The 20,529-nt window shown below is 35.8% G+C and overlaps 1 protein-coding gene and 1 long non-coding RNA gene across 2 annotated transcripts; both read left to right on the forward strand.

Annotated features, from left to right (window-relative positions):
• Positions 1-5,071: 5,071 nt before the first annotated feature.
• On the forward strand, positions 5,072-5,874 carry LOC133039514 (uncharacterized). Its single transcript, XR_009688658.1, has 2 exons — positions 5,072-5,159; positions 5,247-5,874. It is a non-coding gene; the product is annotated as an uncharacterized LOC133039514 (long non-coding RNA).
• A 7,791-nt stretch (positions 5,875-13,665) lies between these two features.
• LOC115717513 (protein DETOXIFICATION 46, chloroplastic) lies at positions 13,666-19,357 on the forward strand. Its single transcript, XM_061117531.1, has 14 exons — positions 13,666-14,143; positions 14,255-14,349; positions 16,052-16,160; positions 16,306-16,361; positions 16,620-16,675; positions 16,943-17,081; positions 17,214-17,351; positions 17,435-17,503; positions 17,615-17,725; positions 17,852-17,980; positions 18,204-18,281; positions 18,591-18,662; positions 18,758-18,820; positions 18,917-19,357. The coding sequence occupies exons 1-14, from the start codon at positions 13,750-13,752 to the stop codon at positions 19,016-19,018; spliced, it is 1,611 nt and encodes a 536-aa protein (XP_060973514.1). The 5' UTR covers positions 13,666-13,749; the 3' UTR covers positions 19,019-19,357.
• Positions 19,358-20,529: the final 1,172 nt, after the last annotated feature.

The raw sequence follows: 20,529 nt of genomic DNA on the forward strand, positions 1-20,529 counted from the left end.
TTTGTGGGTAAGGTTCAGGGGGCACGCATACCGAGAATATCATTGTTGAAAGCTAAAGACCTGATGGGTAGAGGTTGTCTAGGGTTCATAGTTACTGCAGTGGACACTAGCCAACCTGTGACATCAGGGCCTGAAAATACGAGATTGGTATGCGAGTTTCTTGATGTCTTTCCAGAAGATCTACCGGGATTGCCACCTGTGCGGGAGATTGAATTTGTTATTGAATTGGCTCCGGGAGTGGATCCAGTGTCTAAGGCACCGTACCGAATGGCTCCAGCTGAGTTGAAGGAATTGAAGATACAATTGCAAGAGTTGCTGAATCTGGGATTCATTAGACCGAGCTACTCACCTTGGGGAGCTCCGGTTCTATTTGTGAAGAAGAAAGACGGAACCACCGGATGTGTATTGACTACCGGGAGTTGAACAAGCTTACCATTAAGAACAAGTATCCTTTACCTCGGATTGATGATCTGTTTGATCAACTGAAGGGGAAGACGGTCTTTTCCAAGATCGATCTTCGCTCAGGCTATCATCAGTTGAGAATTCGAGAGGAAGATATCTCGAAAATTGCGTTCCGTACTCGGTATGGACACTATGAATTTCTTGTGATGTCTTTTGGACTCACTAATGCCCCGGCGGCATTCATGGATTTGATGAACCGGGTGTTTAAAGATTACCTGGATAGGTTCGTGATTGTGTTTATTGACGACATCTTGGTGTACTCTGAGACCGAAGAAGAGCATGAGTTACATCTCAGAGCGATTTTGCAAAGATTACGGGATCACAAGCTTTATGCTAAGTTCAAAAAGTGTGAATTCTGGTTATCTCGTGTCTCATTTTTGGGGCACATAGTGGATAAAGATGGGATCATGGTGGATCCGGTCAAAATTGAAGCTGTTCGGGATTGGCCAGCACCGAAGTCAACTACGGAGGTCAGAAGTTTTCTGGGTTTGGCTGGTTATTATCGCCGATTCGTTGAGGGTTTCTCAAAGATCGCTGTACCCTTAACGGAGCTGACCCGAAAGAACCAGAAGTTTGTTTGGACTGATCGGTGTGAGAAAAGTTTCCTGGAGTTAAAGCAACGCTTGATTACCGCTCCTGTACTAACTCTTCCTTCAGATAAGGAAAAGTTTGTGGTATATTGTGATGCCTCGAGACAGGGTCTCGGCTGTGTGCTTATGCAGGCTGGGAGGGTAATAGCTTATGCTTCTCGACAGTTAAAGGAGTACGAGCAGAGGTACCCTACTCACGATTTAGAACTCGCAGCAGTGGTATTTGCGCTAAATATTTGGCGGCATTACCTTTATGGCGAGAAATGTGAGATATACACTGATCATAAAAGTCTGAAATACTTCTTCACCCAGAAGGACTTGAATATGAGACAAAGACGTTGGCTAGAATTGGTGAAGGATTATGATTGTGAGATCCTTTATCATCCTGGTAAAGCCAATGTGGTTGCTGACGCTTTGAGTAGAAAAGGTCAGAGTCAGTTGAGTACTATGAAGCAAATCTCCCGACAGTTAGCAAATGAAATGACTCGAGGTCAGATTGAGTTGGTTGTGGGGCAATTGGCTAATATTACCCTACAATCCACTCTTTTAGAGAGAATTAAAGAAGCACAAAAGCAAGATTCAGAGTTGATAAAAACCCGAGCTAGGGTTTTGACTGGGAAGGCTAGTGATTTCTCAGTAGATGAAACGGGAATGTTGAAATTTGGAAGTCGAGTTTGTGTGCCTATGAATGAAAACATCAAGAAAGAGATCATGGATGAGTCTCACACGACTCCTTATTCAGTTCATCCAGGGTCAACAAAGATGTACCAAGACCTGAAAGCCATGTTTTGGTGGCCAAGCATGAAGAATGACATCACTGAGTATGTTGCAAAGTGCCTTACATGTCAGCAAGTGAAAGCTGAACACCAGCGACCTGCAGGGTTGCTGCAACCACTGAAAGTACCAGAATGGAAATGGGAAGATATAGCTATGGACTTCGTGGTAGGTATGCCTAGAACCACGGGACAATTTGACTCTGTGTGGGTCATAGTGGACAGGTTTACAAAGTCTGCTCACTTTTTACCTGTTCGGACGAATTTCTCCATTGATCAGTATGCTGAATTATATGTTAGAGAAATTGTTCGTCTGCACGGTGTCCCAAAGTCCATTGTGTCGGATAGAGATCCGAAGTTTACATCGAGATTCTGGGAGAGTCTGCATCGAGCTATGGGTACTCAGTTAAAGTTCAGCACAGCTTTTCATCCTCAGACGGATGGGCAATCCGAGAGGACCATTCAAATTTTAGAGGACATGCTACGGGCATGTGTGCTTGACTTTGAGGGATCATGGGTAAAGTACCTTCCCCTGATCGAGTTTTCTTATAATAACAACTATCAGGCAACAATCGGGATGGCTCCTTACGAACTTTTATATGGAAGAAAATTTAGATCACCTATTCACTGGGATGAAGTGGGTGAAAGAAAGTTCTTGGGTCCCGAAGCTGTTCAGAAAACAAGTGAGGCAATTGATAAGATTAGAGCGCGAATGCTCGCGGCTCAGAGTAGGCAAAAGAGTTATGCCGATCCAAAGCGTCGAGATATTGATTTCCAGGTCGGGGACATGGTATTTCTCCGAATATCTCCGATGAAAGGCATAAAACGCTTTGGGAAGAAGGGAAAGCTTAGCCCGAGGTTCATTGGACCTTTTGAAATCCTTGAGAGGATAGGGCAAGTAGCGTACAGGTTGGCTATGCCCCAGGCAATTTGTACATAATGTGTTTCATGTTTCAATGCTTCGAAAATATGTCTCAGACTCGTCCCATGTTCTGAGTTATGAAGCATTGGAACTCCAGTCAGATTTGTCATATGAGGAGCAACTAGTGCAGATACTTGATAGAAGAGAAAAAGTCTTGAGAAGCAAGACAGTGGCACTGGTGAAAGTACTGTGGATGAACAGTAAAGTAGAAGAGGCAACCTGGGAACTCGAGACGGATATGCAGCAGAAATATCTGGAGTTGTTCAGGTAAATTTCGGGACGAAATTTCTATAAGGAGGGGGTAATTGTAATACCCGGAATTAAGAAATGGATTAGCAAAACCCTAACTAGATAATTATGTATAACTGAGGAAATTATATTATTATATAATTTAATATATGTGATTTTATATGAATTTTAATATATTAAAGACCCCGTTGGTGAGCCAGGGGCATTTTAGTAATTATGACCCGAGAAGGGTAAATTGTTGAGATTAAATTAATTACGTGCTTAATAGAACTATATTATTATATAGTATGCCTGTGTTGTCTTTTCAGGTGTGTTCTGACAGGTTAGCACGGTATAGTCACACCCGGGAATTTCAAGTCGAACCGGGTTCGGGCCCGAAATGTAAATTGGATTGATTATTTGGCATTTTATTTGATGAATGATAATCTGAAATTTATTTGGATATAATTGAGTGTGAAATGGCAAAATTACCCTTGTGTGGGTGAGTGTGTGTGGATTTAAGCCATGGGGGCATTTTGGTCATTAGACCTTTATTTTCTAAGTTTGTTAAAAATGAATTTTGAGGAATATAGATTGATAATTTCTGGTTAATTCTCTCTCTCACCCGAACCCTCTCCCTCTCTTACCCTCTTTTTTTTCAAAACTTGAATTATTGAAGAAAAAGCTTGGTTTTTGGTTTGATTGAAGCTTGATTTTGGAGGAAGATCATTGCTCTTGTTTTGTTGAGAATCAAGGTAGTTTTTATGATCTTAACCTTGTTTTAATTACTGAAATATTGTGGGTAAAAGCATGTTTGGGTTTGTGAATTGCATGTTCTTGATGATGATGAAGAAAGGTTGCATAATAGTGGTTTCTTTGATTAGTTTAAGCTTGTTAATCTTGTGCAATTGAGCTTCTATTTATTGTATGCTTTGTTGTTGAGCTTGGGCTGAGGTTGTATGGTATTTTTAGTTGGATTTTCATGTTAAAATGGTGTTATGCTGCTGGATTTTTATTAGGTTTGTGTTGGATTGAGTTCATGTTCTTGAACTTGAGATTTTGATGAGTTGAGCATGAGTTTTGAGTCATTTATGTAATCTGAATTTTTGGATTTGATGCATGAGATATGTGTTTTTGATCCTCTGAGATATGCTAGCAGCTCTATTTCATGATTTTGAGTTATATGCATGTTTGGGTTGAATTGGGGGTGAGTTTGGCATATTTTCGAAGCTGAAATTTGGGTTTTCTGGGTTTTTAAACCCAGTGGTCGCGACCATGGTTGCGACCACGATAATGGCAGATTGCTATTTTTTTAAGTTTTTATTTTTGCCATAAGTTTTGACTCGGGACTCCGTTTGGGACGTTCTTTATACCGTTGGAAAGCTCTTTTTGAGCTCTATGTGATTATATGTGATTATACCGTTTGGAATCGTCCGCCAACGACAGCTTCAGCACCGGAGGCCCCAACAGATCCATCTACCCCACTACCAGCTGCTTCACCCCCAGTAGAAGAGGAGGAGGTCTTCCCCGACGGGTACGATTCTTATGAGGGAGCTCCAGCGACTCCGATCGAGGCACAACCTATTATCCATGTACTTGACACCGAGTCGCAGGGTGAGATTCTGTCGATAGAGGCACAACCTGCAGTGGTTAAGAGTCGGAAGAGGAAGAGAAATCCTCCTGTATGGTTCGGTGACTATACGGAGATGAAGAGGAGACATAGGCCATCTTCGACTTTTGATCCCCTGGAGCCACCGGATGAGAAATTGTTATCCACTTTCGAAAAGTGGTGTGTTGGACTCATTCCGAACCACCGACTTCGGGATTTGAGAAGTGGTGATTACGGTCCAGGATTCTTTTGGATAATGCTCACACCAAAGGAATGGCTTACAAATGACGTAAGTAAAGTATTTTATAATATTACTTCACTTTACAACTTTATGTGCAATTAATATATTTTTTTGTCTAACTGACATTTCCCTTTATATGCAGCATATAGATGCAGCAATGCATATGCTGAGGAGGCGACGCACCGACTATCCACTGACATTTCCTCAGAAGGGTGTCATTCTCTCCACATTTGTGACCAGCATGATCAGCAGTGCATGGACGAGCCACAAGGGTCCGAGGAGAAACTTTGTGTGGGAGGATTATATCCTGGACTACTGCAGAGGGGTTCATAAGGTATTGTTTTAGTAAGATTTTAAATGTTAATTGTTTGGGAGGATTATTATGGTTTGTTAATTGTTTCGTTGTTCTCTGTAATTACAGTCCCAAGTCTTTGAGAGATGGAGGGGTAACGAGTTTATTTACTTCGTTCTGAACCTTCCCGAGGCAAGGCACTGGGTCACACTTGAAGTCGACATAGAGCTGTGGAAAATTAATGTCTACGACTGTGATTCCAGCGTCTATCATTGGACCGCCATGGAACCCATCCTGAAGACTTGGGGAGAACTGCTGCCCTCGCTAATCCTTGCAACCGGGGAATTTCCACATAACAACCAGATCATGGCGTTAACTAACAGGGACATCACGGTGCTTCCAAAAATGCATTCGACTCGAGCCACTCACGACTTAGTTCCGAAGTCAACAACCAGGTACATAGCGATAAAAAAGTACTATAGTATTAAAATATGTTTTACATTAGACTGACTTTACATTTTATTTTGCATTTAGTGGTGATTGTGGCGTCTATTGCATTGAGTATGTGGAGCATCTCATGATGCAACGTGGATTGACCGATGTGACGCCAGGGCGGATAGCTATGTTTCGTCAACGGTGGTGTGTTGATTTATTTTACCAAAATGTCGGCTGATTATATGTGTAATTATTGGGACATTGTATATTTTGTGTAATTAACATTACAGTTATGTATATATAGACTTTCTCTTCGTTCAAATTATGATAATTATTCGTGGTTTCAAATATAAAATATCGATATTATTCAACAAAAATAACTATTAAACCTAAAAATAATTAAAATATTTAAAAAAATATTCAACCTCGACATTATTTTAAAACAGTTTCGAACCTGAAATAGCGATAATTATTCATAGTTAGACCAGTTACTAGTGAAGACAACGAATAAGTACAGGACGCCTCAAATGCGGGCTTTGCATGTTGCTCTGTTGTGGCTCGAATCGCCACGGCGGGCTGCGGTTTCGTGGTACGAACCTTTTTATCACCAGACGGGAAACGGTTCTCCTGTCTTCTTCCAGCGTTGCTTTTTCTTGGACGACCTACAGGCTTCTTTTCCACAGGTACCCCAACTTTCATATTCTTGATGTGTTCTGGGAGAACCCAATCATCCTCGTCACCAGCAAGATTGATGGTATCATCGTAAATCTTCCTCCACGTTTCTTTTGAATAATAAGGTGAGCAAAGCGTGTACACACTTGTGTTCGTTTTCAATGCCGCGGCACATGCATGAAGGCAAGGGAGTTTCAATAACGTGAACACGCCGCAGGTGCATGTTCTTTCAACTAGATTCACATCACCACCTCTTTCACCGTTAGGTCCCCTACCAACGTTATACAAATTGGCTCCATTTCGTTGGACGCGCCTGTACCTTGCATTTTCATGAATTTTTGCCAAGTTTTTTTCAAAGAGCGTGGCCAAAGGGGTGGTACATTTGTCAGCATTTTCGAGGCGATTAGCGAACCACGATTGGAGTGTGAACCTGATAAATTCAACCAAAGTAGTTATTGGATATTTCCTGAACTCTTCTGTGACACTATTGAAGCTTTCAGCAGCGTTGCTCGTCATGATGTTGTATCTATCGTCCAAACAATAAGGGTGAGCCCACTTCTCAAACCCTATACTCTCCACATATGCAGCAATGGTCGGATTCATCTTTCTAAGCTTCTCGAACTCTCTATCGCATTCAGTCTTCGACCATGCGTAAGCAACATTATATATTTGGTTGTGAAAAGCATCAGTCTTGAATTTGGCGTTCACGTTCATAACAATGTGGTGATAGCATGCACAGTGGATCGCTTCGGGAAAAACGAGTTCAACAGCATGATCAATGCTTTGATGCCTATCTGACACAAACACTAAGTTCTCAACCACGCCAATTGCTACCCTCAACTTCTGTAAGAAATACGTCCAGGAGTCGTTATTCTCACTGTCAACGATACCATAAGCAACCGGCAACAATTGGTTGTTCGCATCGTATGCCACAACAACTAACATTATACCGCCGTACTTCGTCTTCAAGAAGGTGCCATCAATACTCAAAACAGGACGACAAAAAGAAAAGCCCTTTCTACATGCACCGAGTGATATAAAACAGTACTTGAACCGCTCATCCTCTAAGTACAAGTCAGTAATGGTACCTGGATTCTTCTGTTCCAGCATGTACAAGTACCCAGGAAGCTTCATGTATGAAAACTCAGGCGTACCCCTAGCATACGTAAGTCCCATCTCCCTGCACCTCCACGCCTTCACATAACTCATACTGATACCATAGTTGTCAAACATGTCCCTCTGTATGTCTTTAGCCTTGTACTTAGTTCCATCTTGGGTGTACTTCCCCTTAATAAGGTGGCCAACTACCCATGGTGCTGCTTGACGGTGATCTGAACGTCTCGCATTCAAGTTACATGTGTGTTCATTGTGAAATACAGTGACCTCAAAGTTGTCAGAATGCATCTTCTTCCTCCCCCTCAATCTCCATTTACAATCTGGAGCCTTGCATGTAACGTACAACACATCAGGGGATGACTTCTTCACCATCCACTCAAAATTGTTATTAAGTGCAAACCTACCCACTACTTGTCTCAGTTCTTCCTTGTTTTCATAAAAATTACCAAGCTCTATCACCCCTGCTTCCTTACTTTGTAAACAAGTAGTTAGCTCATGATTTTCCATTATATCTTCCTTTGTCCACATGGGAGCTTTGAACTTGGTACAAACTTCAAAAGAGGAGAACGTTGAGAAGGTTGCATGACGAGCATGTTCTTCAGTTCTGCCTTGTCGACTACTGCTAGTTCCAGGTGTAGTGCGATTTTCACTACGAGGTTGTCGTTCTCGCTGTGTACCTTGGTTACTCAGTACACACTCTAACCTCAACGATGGTCCCGCTATGGCTTCATCGACTGCCAAATCATGTTCATCGTCCATATTCAAATCTACAATAGGATCGTTATTGTAGAAGGTTGTATCGAACTCTTCAAACTGATGAAATCCTGTCGCTTCTTGTTCTTGCCCTACATTGGTCGGAACCTCTAAATTGGTCGGAACCTCCTCATTCACACCAATCCCAACATCTGTTTCGGGAACGCAAGACCCTACCACACTTCGAGGGAGAGGATTAGTAGGCGGCGTAGGCTCCGAATTCCCAACTTTTCTCACCTTGGTCACGAATAATGGCATAAACTCTGTATTTGACATTGTTGCCCTCATCTATAAGAACGTTCTCAGTTGGCGTTCTCTCTTAATAACCACTGGCGCAACCATTTTTCCCTTCATGTACAAGGAACAAATCTCCAACTTTAAATCATACGCTACCGGATCAACTTCCAACTCTTCATATAAAATTTGTTGCAGTTCTTGTAGGGTTGTCTCAGTTGTAACTGTCAACGTCAAGCTGCTATTTGCTTTGTAGATCCAATTATAATTCTCACATAACCAAACACCATCGTACGATACAACAAGGAACACTTTCTCAACTGCAATTGCAAACCAAAAAAACAAGGTGAGTAAAGGAAAAAACACCCAAAAAAAATAAAAAATCGACATCCCATCGATATCAATCGACATAATGTCGATAACCACAACAGCAGAAATTATGACACTAATTGTCGACATTGTGTCGACATAATATCGACATAACGTCGACAACCACACCAAGCATGCTTGCCATCGATATAACATCGACACACCATCGACATTCAATCGACAAACACACAGTGCATGCGTTTCGTGTTTTACGGTTACACATTTAATGTTAATAAATTTTACCTACGTTCCCAACAACCCTTCCCAACTGACACGTTGCATGTCTGACACGTGTCCTATCGACAAGCTATCGACATGACGTCGACATGGTATCGACAAATAAGTTAGCAGTGTCACAAAATTGCATGTTGTCGACAACATATCGACATTGTATCGACATTCAGTCGACAAATACACCATTTCATGCGTTTTACCTGTACAGTTACACATTTAATGACCATTTAATTTTCCTACATTCCCAACATGTTTACTGCTCTATAAAAGTAAATCCCTTCCTTATTCATAAGTGCTCTTGTCTTCTACTTCTTTCTTACTCTTAAAAATTTCTCTTATTCTTAAGCTCTAAATATGGCGCCAAGAAAGAACAAAGGCAAATTCCCCATCTTAACTCCTGAAGAGCTGAAGCAGGAGCCTGATGTTGGCATAATTACTCTTGAAATGCAGAAAGTTTTTGACGCCCAAAGAGCTTTCGAAAGAGAACGATGTGGGAACGAGTTCAGGTTCAGGCAACTTGAAGCACATTTTTGCAAAATTGGTGTATGGCCGGCTCCACCACTAGGGTTCCCCGAAGGATGCCGTCGTTGCAAACTAGGCATCTTTAACGGTAAACCGGTGAAGCCTGGAACATTATGCAAGTATTGCAAGGCTCACCCACAAGCCAAAGAATTTTTTTAAAAAATAATTTGTTATGTTATGGCTTGTGGTGAGTTTTATTTAATGTTTGTTTTTTTTTTTTATGAACTTTATTTTCTGTTTTTTTTAATGTTTTTTTATGTTATTTTATTCATGTTATTTTAATGTTATGTTATGTTTTATTTATGGCTTTTTTCATTTACATCGATATTTTGTCGACATGGTGTCGACAAAATATCGACAATTTCTCAAAAAAAGATAAATGCTTTTTGTCGACATGCTCTCGACAAACTGTCGACAAAATGTCAACAAATTGTAAATAATTTTTGGTTGCTTAATGTCGATAACATATAGACATTATGTCGACATAACGTCGATAATGGTCGTCACTGACCTTTCCTTGTGTAATCATCGACAAACCATCGACAAATTATCGATATATCATCGATAACACTGGAAAACCCAGAATTCGATTGAAAACCAGATCTGCCAGATCTCAACAATTTCAGACCAAAAAACAGCAGTTCCAATAAATAACACACATATAACAATTTTAAACTACATAAAGTCAAACAAAATGCTTAAAACACAACTTACCCATTATAATGGTGTAAGATTCTTGAGTGATATTGGGTTGTGCTTCGGTTTTCCACCAACACCCACCGAGAAACAACCATTCAAGAGGGAAGAGAGAGAGGGACGGACGAGAAAGAGGGAAATTTTTGAGAACTTTTTTCAGTTTTTTCTAGAGAGAGAGAGTGGTGCACGAGAGAGAGGGAAGAGAGAGAGAAAGACACCACCGTTGGTTTTTACCAATTTTATTTTATTTTTTTTTAAAAATAAGGGTAAAATGGGAAGTTCATGTAATCAATGGACTAAATTTGTACAAATTAAAGGAGGGTATAAATTTTGATATGGCTTGTATTATAAAGGCCAAAAAGTGAAATTTCCCTATTGATTTTATGTTCATTGGTATTTCATGAAGGAAAGAACAAGAAAAAAAAACTTGTGGAATATTAAATTAAGTTTTTTGTATAATTTTTTTTTTCATTATGCTGGTGGTGTATTAATTTTTGACTATGGTATATCTGCTTATGACTATGATATATAGTTTTTGTATGCTACTGTATATTGTGAAAAACAATTCATTTAATAGTATATTAGTTTAAGTTTGTGATATATGTATATTGGTTTAAGGTATATTGTTTGTATATCATACGATATATTAATAAAAAATTAATTATATGGTTAAATAACATATTAGACAACAACAACAACAGCAAAATCTAAAAGAATAACATATATAATACCTTTTATATAATGAAAAAATAGCTGACAAAAATTCAGTAGAGAGGTTTTGATTTATTGTTTTTTATAATTTCTATTAAAGGAATAAAACATATAATACCTTTTATATAATGAAGGGTATTTTAGGTATTAAAAAATAAAAAAAGACATTTGCTTTATTATTTTAAAAAAAGGGACATTAACTATCTATAGAGTTAGAAATAGGGTCATTTACTTACATTTCTCTTATGTATAAGATATTATCATTACGGATCGGACTGGACCATTAGACAAATGTAATTGCAATTTGAATTTCGTAAAATTATAAGTTATTGTTTTTTTTAATATGACATAGTGGTTAAAATTATTTATGAATTTACGATACAAATATCCTCAAACAGAGTATGAGCCTCTTTGAACTTGAATAGTTGATCGTCTAACTGAAGGACATGCTTTGTCAAACCATGAACTGTTAAAATCAGCGAGCAATATGAGACAAAATTGTTCCTAAAATTTTAGACAATAAAACTAAAACTTTCTCAAACAGCACACCCAAAGAGCTAGAGTTTTAACTTGTATCATTAAATACTATACGCCAACTCATTATTAAGAATGTCCCCAAAATATCTACAAAATAAAATAAGATAAAAAATAAATTAATCCCCTAGCGATGATATTAAAATCTAATAAAAGAAATTCTGAATAGTTAAAAGATAACAAGTCTGAAACAAAAAGTTTCTTGCATATAAGATTTTTTTTATTTTATACACGTGTGAAATAAACTGTTTAAATCTATTTTTATCATGTTAAATTTCTCAAAATTTTGTAGAATATCTTAAATAACTACAACATAAACGACCATAAAAAAATAGATTAGAAAATTATCCCAAATATAAAGATAAATAAAACGTGTACGAACTCTTTAAACATTGTAATTTTTTTTCTCATATATTATATGACACTTATTAAAGATCTTTATTTATTTATTATTTTTTATAAGCTTAAAGATATTTTATTTATTTTAAAGTTAAAATTAATTAGTGTTACAATCATTCTTTTAAGACGTCCCAAGGGTTGTTCCTATATGATTTAATTGTAGTAGATACGATATGGAAAGCTCGTAACGATAAGGTACACAATAATTTTATGTGTAATATTAAATAATAATATATTGACTCTATCTATATCTATTACACAGATTATGGTTATTGTTTGTTTTCTTATTGGAAGACAATTGAGTCTCTTATTTGGTCCCCTCCTCTAAAAGATTGGGTCAAAATCAACTGTGATGTTAAAGTTGGCTGGGATTCGATGTGCGTAGTGACTTTGGCTAGGCATCACACAGAGACTGTCTTGTGGGCGGCTACCAAAATGCTCAACTTCTCTGACCCTCTAATTGGAGAAGTTGTGGTCTGTCTATTAGCTTTGGAATCAGTGGTCTCGAAGAAGCATACTTTTGTGTTGATTGCGAGTGACTTTGAGACGATTATCAATGCGTTGAAAGGGAATTGTTCCTATTGGGGTATTGGTAACTATGATTCAATGTAAATATCTCTCGAATCTTTTGTTAAGTTGTAATTTTACTTTTATTTCTAGACAGTGTAATTTTGCAGCCCATAATGTGGTTAAGTGAGCTTTCGCGAGGAATGTAACTGGTATGGTCGATCTTGTCGATATACCAAATAATATTTTATGTAATGACCATGAGGTCTAATTTGTGGTATTAATCTAAAAACGCTTTTATTCAACAACAAAAAAAAAGACATACCACGTGGGGCAAGGCACTAAACGACAACACATGGTCCTGTCCGAGCGCACTTGACTTCTCACACCAAGAACATGAACCTCCCTTGGAGATGTACTTGGAAGCTAAGTACTCAACAAGGACAATTTAAAATATGTAAGCGGTATAAAATTAAAGTTTATTTTTAGAAACATAAGTACTTAATGATTATTTTTAAATAATTTTTAAAAATTATTTTAAAATTAAATAAATTATAAAATTAAAAAATAAAATATATTATAAAATTTGAAATATTTTTTATATTTTTAAAATAATAATATTATGTGTACTAATATAAACGTATTACGCATATAAAATATACTCATAAACATTTTATGTGTTACCATCAAAATTTTAATTTTGAGAATTAAATACAAGTAGAGTGTTAATTAGGTGGGTTTAACTTAAAAAAAAAAAAAGGCTAATTAGAATTTTTGCCCACTAAGCTTTAACATGTACTAAATCATACTTTTTTTACTTTTCTGACCGTTAAAAATTCTTTCTAAACTATTGAGATTGTTAGATTTAAGGACTTTTGACTAATTTTATTCAATTTTACTATTTCAATGATTGTTTATGTACTAAATCATGCTCTCCAGACTTTAATATCTACCAAATCACGTCCCTCTAATTTTGAAGTGTACTAAATCATGCCCCTTGAACTTTCATTCATGTTAGATTTTTTTTACTAAAATTGGATAAAAATCTTTAAATTCAATAATCTCGGTAGATCAGGGGTATTTTTAACGACTTAAAAGTTAAAGAGACATGATTTGGTACATGTCAAAGTTCAAAGATAAAAATTCTAAGTAGCCAAAAAAAAAAAAAACATAGAAAAAACACAATAGATAAAAAGTGAGGGAGGGAGACATTCAAATACTTTTACCATTTTAGGAAAGAAAAAAAAAAAAGAAATAGCCGCCAAAAAACCAAACGTAAAAGAATATCCACGTGGCGTGACGTAATTGGGCAATTTCAAAACATATAAAAGTAAATCTCCCTCTTCCTCAACAACCTCATCACTGTCCGTACACTTTTCTTATTATATTCATTATTTTAAAGACAACAGGGCAAAGATATTTTCTCTCTTCCCCAAATTTTCCCGGGAAAATGATGATTCAAGCCCATGTCTCCTTCCGAAACCCTAGCTTACTTCTCAACCCTCTTCGTCCTCGCTCTCAACTGTCTTCCACCTTCTTCAATCCCAACAATCCTCACTTCGGCAACAAGACCACTGCTCTTTCCCTTCCAACTTTACGTTTTCACTCCCGCCGTGCCCGGATCTCGCCTGCTTGCATCGCCGCCGATTATGACGAGCAAAATTGCGGCGGAGAAGCGGCTGTGGAGAATGTGGATGTTTTGGGTGAGGGAATGTGGGAGCAGATTAAGGAGATTGCTATGTTTACTGGACCTGCTGTTGGACTTTGGATTTGTGGTCCTCTTATGAGTCTTATTGATACGGTTGTTATTGGTCAGGGAAGTTCTCTTGAGCTTGCTGCTTTAGGTAAGCAATTCACAATTCAGTTGTTTGAAATTTGTTTGGATTTTGATGAATTTGGGTATTGATTATTGGTTTTGGTGTATGTAATTTTGATTTTGGGTTTTGTATGTTCAGGTCCAGGAACAGTTTTTTGTGATTATTTGAGTTATGTATTCATGTTTCTTTCCATTGCAACTTCCAATATGGTTGCCACTGCACTTGCCAGACGGGTTAGTTTCTTTTAGTCTTTCATGTGATACCTTCAAATTTATTTAAAATCTTTTTTCAGTTAAGACAAATTCTTAGTGTCAGTCTTTTATGATTCTACATCAAAAACTAGAAGGAAAAAAAAAAAAAAAAGACACAAAAACGCTTAGCCATCTTTTGAATGGTGGCCAATAAGGTGTAAAAGACTAGAACTTTGTGAGTTTTGTCTATTTCTGTGATTGTGATGTTATGAGTTAAGTTTGTTTGGTGGACAATAAGGTGTAAAAGACTTCAAGTAGAACTTTGTGAGTTTTGTTTAGTTCGTTGATGTTACGAGTTAAGTTGGCTGTTGCAATTTTTGGCTTTTGACTTATTGGAATCATTTTTTGAGTGTTAATTAACCATGGTTTCTTTTCCAACTACGTAATTATGCTTTTTCTCTACTCATTAGATATAGGGAACGACTAAAGTACATCTCCTTAAAAAGCAACACCGGTACACTCCTCATGTTTTTTGACAAGTCTACAGTTATAATTTTCTTTAGAGTAATTTGCAACATAAATTAACTCCCAGTTGCTTAAGTTTAATTTTTGGCTACAATAATACTTAAGTTATATTTCTGGAACTCTATAGATACTTGATTGTTAAATATTAAGTAAATTGTCACGTGGCAATCCTAATTAGTCCAAGTCATGAATTTTTAATTTTTTTTTTAAAAATAATTTATATGTACCAATAAGAAAATGACACGTGATAATGATTTGACATTTAATGTTCAGGTACGTGCAGAGTTACAGAAATATAACTTAAGTATTATTACTTCCAAAATTAAACTTGAGTATTTATTTGCAACTGGGAGTTAAACTTAAGTATTTATGCAGCAAATTATGTACATTGTAATTATTTAAAATATTTATATCTTTTGAAAATTTTAAATAATTTATTGAGCTGAAAAAAAATTCTAATAATGTATTTTAGGTGTATATACATAAAAACTACATGCATGTAACATGTTTACATAACATGTTCAATATAATTACAATGTATACTGTTACGTAAAAAAAAAATTAAAAAGAGTTGTCTTTTTTAAGGGATGTACTGTGGTCTTCTTATATGTACAATATATACATGTATAAATATAATTAATAGAATTTGTTTGTGCTATATTTTAGACATGTGCAACATACTTCATTAGTTTTACGGTGCGTCCAAGAGAATGGGAGTAAGTAAGTAGTAGATAAGATTTAAGAATCAATGTAGTATTGCTTCAAGTCTATTGTCTCTTTTCTTTTTTCTTCCAAGAGAATAGAAATAAAACTAATGTGAAGTTTGGCAAAAAATTGTGAAGTGAGATTTGAAAGTTCTATGTTCAGGTCTCTGTTTCAGTTGAAGAGACAATAGAATTGTTTTCATAAAGCTGTTAACATAAGAATTTACAATTTAGAATTGGATAACTACTTGTAAGTTGTAAATGTGGATTGATAAAAAAAAAGGTCAATTTCTGATTGAGTCACATTTATTTGTTTTTGTTTTTTGGATAAATAGATCAGTGTACCTTACTAATTTGCTAATCTAGATTTTTTGGCTATGGGTTAAATACTTTATTTTGCATTTATTTTTCTTGAGATGAAGTTATTAATGTATAAAATGTATCCTTTACAGCAGTAACTACACTCTTTTTCTTGTTTAGAGTTTCAGTGCTTAACAATTTGGTATTTGTTGCAGGATAAAAATGAAGTGCAACATCACATATCCGTGTTGCTCTTTGTTGGATTGACTTGTGGCTTCTTGATGTTTTTCTTTACAAGATTTTTTGGTTTATGGTCTCTAACTGGTAATAACATCTGGAGTCTACTTTGGAACTTCCTTTCATTATGGACATCTTGAGTGTTTGATTAGTTTGTCATAGTTTTTGGCTGATACTTTTAAAATTTATTGGGCATTTCAGTAACTAAAGAATTTGATTATGTTGCTTTCAGCTTTTGCTGGGGCAAATAATGTACATATTGTACCTGCAGCGAACACCTATGTTCAGGTACTTTTTCATTCCTTAATAATTCTTAAACCAGAAAATCAAGTTATAACGAATTCAAAAGTATAAAGAGCAAATATTTTCTTAATCGTTTTATATTTTCTTTTATCAGCTGTCATTTTGAACGCCAAGTATCCATAAACAATTTTATGTTTGATGGGTGATTGGTACTTAATTTCTTTCGCTGTTTTACTTCCATGTTATATTGTATGCACAATTTGCGTGAATGCATTTTGAGCTGAACATATTTTTTTTTGGTAGATTCGAGGCTTGGCATGGCCTGCGATTCTTATTGGTTGGGTTGCTCAAAGTGCAAGGTTATTTTTCTCTTCTTGCATATTACCTATGGAATGCATATTGAAAAAGTTTAAATGTCTCATTTAAAATAGACGACTGAACCATTGTATGTATTAAATAGGATTTTCATTTTCTTTGAAATCAATGATAATTACTTGATGTAGTGTGTTATAGAGGTCTGGGAATGTTCCTATGAAATTATATTTCAGAAACCAGCATTTTTAATCATGAATGTGTTGGAATCCCATTCTTAATTTGATATTGAAATTTTTATTGCTGTTTTCCAGTCTTGGCATGAAAGACTCTTGGGGGCCTTTGAAGGCTTTGGCTGTAGCTAGCATTATAAATGGCATTGGTGATATACTCCTGTGCAGAGTTTTTAGCTATGGCATTGCTGGTGCAGCATGGGCGACAATGGCATCACAGGTGCGCCAGATGAACATTTTGCTCCACTGTCTTTCCAGATTATATATTTCACTTTAGTTCTTATGAATATCCGAGAAATATCCTAAATGAGTTTGTTTTCTTTCATACTGCCACTAACACAAATAGTATTAGGTTGTTGCAGGGTATATGATGGTTGAAAATCTGAACAAGAAAGGTTACAATGCATATGCTCTCTCCATTCCCTCACCAAAAGAACTTATCGCTATACTTGAGCTTGCTGCTCCGGTATTCATCACTATGACGTCTAAGGTAAATATTACTCAGTTTTCCTTGAGCTTGGCTATAATCTTTCCTTAGTTTTCCTTCAAAAACTAAGGTGTTTATATCTTTAGGTGGCATTCTATAGTCTCCTCATATATTTTGCTACATCCATGGGCACAATCAGCATGGCTGCTCATCAGGTTGCTTTCTTTGACACTTGGAAAACTAGTTATATTTATTTCTCTTCAGAATTATATCTTAGGAAGGTAAATTTAATTTGCATTAATAATGACTTGACTATTTTTCTTTAGGTTATGATTCAAACGTTCTGCATGTGCACTGTTTGGGGTGAACCTTTATCACAAACTGCACAATCATTTATGCCTGAGTTGATATATGGAGTGAAACGTAATTTGGAAAAGGTTTGGTGCTTTACTATGTATGTAGATACAAACACACACATATATATATATATATATATATATATTATCTGTATCAAATAGTTATGTTTTCAATGCAGTCCGAAAGTTTTTAAAAATATCTTACAGGCCAGAATGCTGCTCAAGTCGCTCGTTCTCGTAGGTGCTGTTCTTGGAATAGTTTTAGGGTCTATTGGAACAGCTATTCCGTGGTTATTTCCGAATATTTTTACACCTGATCAGCTGGTCATACAAGAGGTTAGATCTTTCTTTCTGAACATTCCTTTCCCATAATCATTACCTTAATTTGTTTATTTTTATGATCAAGAATCTTGTTGAATTAATTAGACTGGATTTGCCGTTTCATCAATTCATCTTGTTCATTTCAATTGCAATATTATAATTGTTCTTTTTTTTAGGACGATAATGCTTTTGGATTTTTGATTTGATTTCTCCTGGTATTTTTTATCATTCCTTGCAGATGCACAAAGTTCTTATACCATACATTTTGGCTATAGTTGCTACACCTTCAATTCACAGCCTTGAGGGAACATTGTTGGTGCGCTTCTATTTCTTGTCTCATCTCATAATTACAGAAATATATATTATACACACACACACACACACATTATATATACTTTCTTAAAATGATGGAAAGCTCATCTCATTTTGGACTCTTTTCCATGGTGTTATCTATTCCTTAAGTTGGTTCATTTGACTTGAAAGGTTTCATCATTTGTTAGAGGCAACCAAATTAGATGAACAACCCTCATTTCAGATTCATTCATTCTCATCAGTCCCTTCAATAAGAACATGCACAAGCTTTTACTTTAGAATATCTTTGATATCTGATTGTTCCTTCCAACAGGCTGGCCGAGACCTAAAATTTATTAGTATGACAATGAGTGGCTGCTTCACTCTGGGAGCAATTCTACTAATGGTGAATAATTATATATCTTCTTTTTTTATTTCCTTCTTATAATCTTCATATTGTCATAATTACCAGTTTAAAACTATCCTCATTTCTTCTACCAGCTTATTAGCAATAAAGGATTTGGTTTGGTAAGCTGTTGGTACACACTAGCAGCATTTCAATGGGTAAGAACCTCACAACTACGATGATTGTTTTTATTTTTTAATCTAAATTCATTTGAAGCTCAACAAGTTCTCTCTTTTGCTTTTCAAAACTTTTAGGCTCGATTTTTCCTCGCCCTTCGACGCCTTCTTTCTCCTAATGGTGTACTATTCTCAGAAGATTTGTCCAGGTATAATGTGGAAAAACTTAAAGCTGTTTAGTTTGTAAGGATGAGACGTTCATGACTTGTAGCTGCTTGTTATTGTTGTAATTTGTATTTATATGCCACGCACACTCTCCACACAATAATCCACCCTATTTGCCCCACCCCATAAAATGAGACGGAGCGGGACAAATCCCGGGGAGGCAGCGGGTAACCCGTCAAACTCCACTCAAACTGTTTGGTTAGTACATATTTTTTCACTCATGGAAAATAGCAAGTACAATGGTGAACATACTAGGTAGAATTAGAATCACGTCCAACCAAGTAAATTCTTGTATCGGTGGCGTTTGGTTGGAGGTAATGAAATGGAAAGAAAATAATTTTCATTCTATTTTTTTATTTGGTTACATTTTAAAGTATTAGAATAACATTTCAATGGAATGCTCTTTCCACTATTTTGGTAGAATAACTATTACATCTTAGAAAGGAAGGAAAAATCATTCTAATGTAACAAGAAAAAAATTTAATTATTTTTATATCAATTTTTTTAATGCATTTTAAATTTTATTCTATCTATTTCTATTCCTATTCTCATATTTTCATTCCTTTCAACCAAAAGCCACCTAAATCCATATAAGTTTACTTTGATTACTATTGACGAGTTTTATTCTTATCATTTTTAGTTAAATATATAACAGTGCAGTTAACTTCTCACATCAATCTCTTACTAACTCTCATTCATCTTTCTCTCTCTCATCAAGAAAAAAAAAACAAGAAAGAGCATTGCTTGCTAGCACCACCTAAGGTGTCACCTTAGGATTCTATAAAAATCAATACATTAAATTATATGAAATCTTAAATTTAATTAACTACAAGTATCTTTTAACATTTCTCGTAAAGAAAATCATCTTAAATGCACAAAACTTATTTTTAATATGACTATTGTGTATATAGAATTCTTTCTATTTACACAATCCAGTTATAATCTCTTGGGACATTTTTCACAAATATCAAACAAGCACTTTTCTCAAATAAGCAACATTATCATAACTCATAACTTTTTGCACACAGCTCACTCATCCTTAACTATCAAATTTCTCATGTTTGTTTGGCTTTGACGCCAATTCTTCTGCCTACTCCACAGAATTGCATGCCCTTTTTTAATATAATATCAACTCATCTTTTTCTCTTCAAATTTATAGAATTGTTAAAAGAGTATAATAATTTGCAAAAAATTTCTAAAAGAAAGAAGTATAAAAAACCACTAATTAATTACACAATACTACCATATTCTATAAAATAATACAGTAAGGATTTTTTCACCAAAGAAAATGACTTGTCATCTTCTAAATCTAACTAACCATATATAATATAAAGGAAAGAAAGTACGAAATTGCATGCAAATAATTTTAGATGTTAAATTTAGATAGTGATCTGACCTAATAGCTCTGTCTCACCACACAACACAACACAACACGTAATAATAATATTATAACAACAAATAATTTGACGTTATAACCACTCCTCACCTCGTCCTTTCTAAGATTCAACGCCACTTCTCTAAAATAA

This window comes from Cannabis sativa, chromosome 6, assembly GCF_029168945.1.
Source record: "Cannabis sativa cultivar Pink pepper isolate KNU-18-1 chromosome 6, ASM2916894v1, whole genome shotgun sequence".
NCBI classification, from domain to species: Eukaryota; Viridiplantae; Streptophyta; class Magnoliopsida; order Rosales; family Cannabaceae; genus Cannabis; species Cannabis sativa.

Coding starts and splice junctions, on each gene's coding strand:
- LOC115717513 (XM_061117531.1), top strand. CDS start 13,750: ATGATGATTCAAGCCCATGTCTCCTTCCGAAACCCTAGCTTACTTCTC. Junction 16,676..16,942: donor TGGGTTGCTCAAAGTGCAAG/GTTATTTTTCTC, acceptor GCTGTTTTCCAG/TCTTGGCATGAAAGACTCTT. Junction 18,821..18,916: donor CACTAGCAGCATTTCAATGG/GTAAGAACCTCA, acceptor CAAAACTTTTAG/GCTCGATTTTTCCTCGCCCT.